Source organism: Arachis ipaensis, chromosome B09 (genome assembly GCF_000816755.2).
Source record: "Arachis ipaensis cultivar K30076 chromosome B09, Araip1.1, whole genome shotgun sequence".
Taxonomy (NCBI): domain Eukaryota; kingdom Viridiplantae; phylum Streptophyta; class Magnoliopsida; order Fabales; family Fabaceae; genus Arachis; species Arachis ipaensis.
Window position 1 is genome coordinate 74857872 of NC_029793.2, and position 4210 is coordinate 74862081.

At 36.7% G+C, this 4210-nt stretch overlaps 1 protein-coding gene across 1 annotated transcript; it reads right to left on the reverse strand.

The window, feature by feature from the left end:
* Positions 3587 to 4210, reverse strand: LOC107616854 (ubiquitin carboxyl-terminal hydrolase 23-like). Its single transcript, XM_021111524.1, has 2 exons — positions 3923 to 4210; positions 3587 to 3743 (listed from the first exon to the last, which is right to left on the reverse strand). The coding sequence occupies exons 1-2, from the start codon at positions 4124 to 4126 to the stop codon at positions 3621 to 3623; spliced, it is 327 nt and encodes a 108-aa protein (XP_020967183.1). The 5' UTR covers positions 4127 to 4210; the 3' UTR covers positions 3587 to 3620.

Genomic DNA, 4210 nt, shown 5'->3' on the forward strand with positions numbered 1-4210 from the left:
AGGGTTTAGGGTGTATGGTTTAGTGTCTAGGGTTTATGGTTTGGGGTTGAGGTTTTATGGTTTAAGGTTTAGGCTTTAGAGTTTGTGGTTTATGGTTTATGGTGTAGGGATTAGGGTTTATGGTTTATGGTTTGAGGTTGAGGGTTTATGGTTTAGGGTTTAGGGTTTAGGCTTTAGGGTTTTTGGTTTATGGTTTAGGGTGTAGGGTTTAGGGTTTATGGTTTGGGGTTGTGGCTTTAAGGTTTAGTGTTTATACTTTAGGGTTTAGGCTTTAGGATTTATGGTTTAGGGTTTAGGGTCTAGGGATTAGGATTTATGGTTTTGTGTCCAAGGTTTAGGGTTATGCCTTAGGGTTTATGGTTTATGATTTAAGGTTTAGGGTTTAGGGTTTAGTGCTAAGGGTTTTGGGTTTAGTGTTTGGGCTTTATGGTTTGTGGTTTAGGGTTTAGTATTTAGGGTTTAGGCTTTAGTGTTTGTGGTTTAGGATTTAGACTTTAGAGTGTAGGGTTTAGGCTTTAGGGTTTGGGGTTTAGGCTTTAGGCTTTAGGCTTTAGGGTCTAGGGTTTAGGGTTTGTGGTTTAAGGTGGGTTTAGGGTTTAGTGTTTGGGGTTTGGACTTAGGGTTTGGTGTTTATAGTTTAGGGTTTATAGTTTAAGGTTTACGGTTGAGGGTTTAGGGTTTAGGGTTTCGGGGTTGTGATTTTGGGTTTCGGGTTTAGGGTCTAGAGTTTAGGATTTTGGGTTTAATATTTAGGGTTTGGGGTTTTGGCCTTAGGTTTATGGTTTTCCATTTAGGCTTTAGGGATTAGGGTTTATGTTTTGGGGTTATGGGATTATGGTTTAGGGTTTAGGGTTTAGGGTTTGTGGTTTAGGGTTTAGGTTGTAGGGTTTAGTGCTTAAGGTTTATGGTTTGGGGTTGAGGGTTTATTGTTTAGGGTTTATGGTTTATAGTTTAGGGTTTAGGCTTTAGGGTTTGTGGTTTATGGTTTATGTTATAGGGTTTAGGGTTATGGGTTGGGATTGAGGGTTTATTGTTTAGGGTTTAGGTTTTAGGGTTTGTTGTTTAGGTTTTAGGGTTTATGGTTTGGATTTAGGCTTTATGGTTTGTGGTTTAGGGTTTAGGATTTAGGGTTTGTGGTTTGGGGTTTAAGGTTTATGGTTTAGGGTTTAGATTTATTGTTTAGGGTTTAGGCTTTAGGGGTTGTGGTGGAGGTTTTAGGATTTAGTGTTGATGATTTAGGGTTTAGGGTTTAGAGTTTAGGGTTTATGGTTTAGTATTAGGGTAAAGGGTATATGATTTAGGGTTTATGGTATAAGGTTTAGGGTTTAGGGTTTAGGATTTAGGGTTTGGGGTTGACGGTTTATGGTTTAGGGTTTAGGCATTAGAGATTGCTGTTTAGGATTTAGGGTGTAGTGTTTAGGGTTTAGGGTTTAGGGTTTAGGGTTTGGGGTTGAGGGTTTATGCTTTAGGGTTTATGGTTTGTGGTTTATGGTTTAGGGTATAAGATTTAGTGTTTAGGGTTTATGGTTTAGGGTCACTACAAGAAAACAGCTCTATTTCCATGCTTTTAAAGCATGGCGAAAAGCTGAAAAAAGCGTGGCGGTTGCTCTATCGCCACGTTTTTGAAAGGGTGACCTATGAAAGGGTGGCGGTTGCTCTATCGCCACGCTTTTTTCAGCCTATCGCCATGCTTTTTTTGCCACGTTTTTTTGCAAATTGCCACTTTTAAAAGCGTGGCTGTAGGTGGGAGATATGGCCACGCTTTTAAAGCGTGACCTAATGTGAGATATGGCCACGCTTTTGAAGCGTGGCGATAGGGAGGTATACGGCCACGCTTTTGAAGCGTGGCGATAGCGAGAGATACGGCCATGCTTTTAAAGTGTGGCGATAGCCTTTTCAAATTAAAAAAAATTCTTTTTTGACTTTTCCTTCATCACTGCACAATATAAATTTTCAATCCTTTTTTATTACCAAACCAATAAATATAGTATACAATTTTTATTACAAGACAAATCAAATAGTAATTAGTAACATAATTTTTGTTATAATTGTTTTATATATTAAAAAATAATACTCAAATACAAAATAAATCTCGGAGTTTAAATTCCAAAACTAAAAACTTTTCACACAACTAGGGAGACAGTTCTCCTTTCTTGAATTATCTAGTGTTGACAAGCATTCGTGCTCTGAGCCAACAATGGAGAGCCCTCCTTGTGATCCTTTGTGTGGCTGCTCCTTGGAAGAAGGATCAGATATAGGTTTTTTATTTTGAACAAAGCTTCCTACTAATGAAGGGCAACTTTTTTGCTGAACCAGACTGTACTTCGTAAAGGAAACAACTGATGAGTCAAAATTTGACATTTTTATCTGAGCTTGAGCATTTAAAGAAGGTTCACAAGATTTATTTTCTGCCAGACCATTGGAAAGTCCCTTCAATACTTGGTTTGCTGCAGCAGAATCCCTATTTCTGTTCTCCTTCTTAATAATATCAACAGATTTCCTAGAAACAATATTTTTTCTATCACGAACATAAAATAGCATGTATGCCTGCTAATTTAACACTTCTCGCTCACTGACATTGTATACCTGATGCATTAGTGCGAATGGGTTAAAATGGCAATTCAATGACACAATGTTCACATATGATTGATAGTAGCTCCAAACAACATTCACCAAAACAGCAATTCACAATTTTTCCTAGACATCTCCGTAGCTTATATTTATTAATTCATCAAATTTACATGAATAAAAAAACTAGTACTTATTTATTATCAGCATGCACAACCTACTCATGCAATTGGATATATTCAGAGTTTCTGCTGAAGATTCTAATGCTCAGCGTTCATTGATTTTCAATAATCAGTGCAAAGACAATAACTTTTGAATATTAAAAACAGAGCACAAGAGGAGATAGATCTTTTAAAAAGTAATGATGCTATTCAAATTCTAGTTCTGCGAGACAAGATATATACTTTAATTTTTCTTTAGTTCCTCAAGTCTAGAGACACTATATGCTCTTTCGTCCCACCCAAATGGATGAAAGAACAGAAAAAACAATACCAGAAGAAAAAGAGATAGAAATTTGCAATACCCTATTGTCATCCAAAGTATACCACATGTCATTTGATATGGGGACATAGCAGTAATAATGTCCAGAATGAGTGCTAGAACCAGAATGAACCAAAACCCCATAGAGAGAATACTTCACATCTCCTTCCTGCTAAAACGAAGAAACTTATACACAAATTGAAGGTACTCAATCGGCAGAGAAAATATTTTCAATGAGAAACAGAGGGATCTCCTTTTAGCAAAAGATATATAAAGTAACATGATTTACTTATTTCATCTAAAAAGGAAATTCTAACAAGGTGAGATATTTTATGCCCACAAAAACTTAGCAAAAAGGAACAACTTACATATGAGCCGCTGACAAAAGGTTTTAGGTCCAGAGCACAGTCAAACCGAACCTTCTTTTTAATCTTTTGTCCAGGATTGTGCACATGGAACCGCTTTAAGTGAATAGTTAGCACATAAGGTGCCTTATGAATTGTAAGCTGTTTCAAAGCCCAAACTTTCTGCTTGCATCTTTGACAATTGTATTGCCTCTCCCCTCCATCCAACTAATCTACAGCAGTGAAATTTGCAAGTGCTTTTTGCAATGATTCTGCCTTGAAAATTTCGAGGCTTAGATCTAAGAATGGATCAAACTTGTTGGAGCAAAAGGAACACTGCTGACATTTCACCTAAGATAAAGCAACCACATAAGTATACGACAATCAGTCATTACAGGGGGAAAAAAATTAGAGCAATATTGTTCTATACAGATAACAATTTATGGGTTACATATTTACCAGACCATTTCTAAACTCAATTAGTAATGACCTCGCTCACAAAAAATAAACCAGCAGTCAAGAAATCTAACCTGACTTCGTAGATGACCACCAAATATTTTATGAACAAAACTTTTCTCATAAGCACTAGGTGATTCACTTGGTACACCAGAAGGCAGGTAGCATTTATGCATTGACTCAAGTAAGTTGACCATATACTCATGTACATCCTCCTGCCTTGCATTTTGGAAATTTCGTGATATGCCTGATCTAAGGTCAGGAAGTACAAATTTCATGCTAATATGAAAATAAGTGATACTACTCGGCTAACAAATTATAGCACATCAAGTATGCCTAAGACAAGAGTTTATTTCTATATA

What these genes read in the sequence shown, in the direction of transcription:
- LOC107616854 (XM_021111524.1), bottom strand. Translation starts at nt 4,126, where the DNA reads ATGAAATTTGTACTTCCTGACCTTAGATCAGGCATATCACGAAATTTC. An exon ending in GTGGTCATCTACGAAGTCAG is followed by an intron (nt 3,744 to 3,922) that starts GTTAGATTTCTT and finishes GCTTTATCTTAG; the next exon opens with GTGAAATGTCAGCAGTGTTC.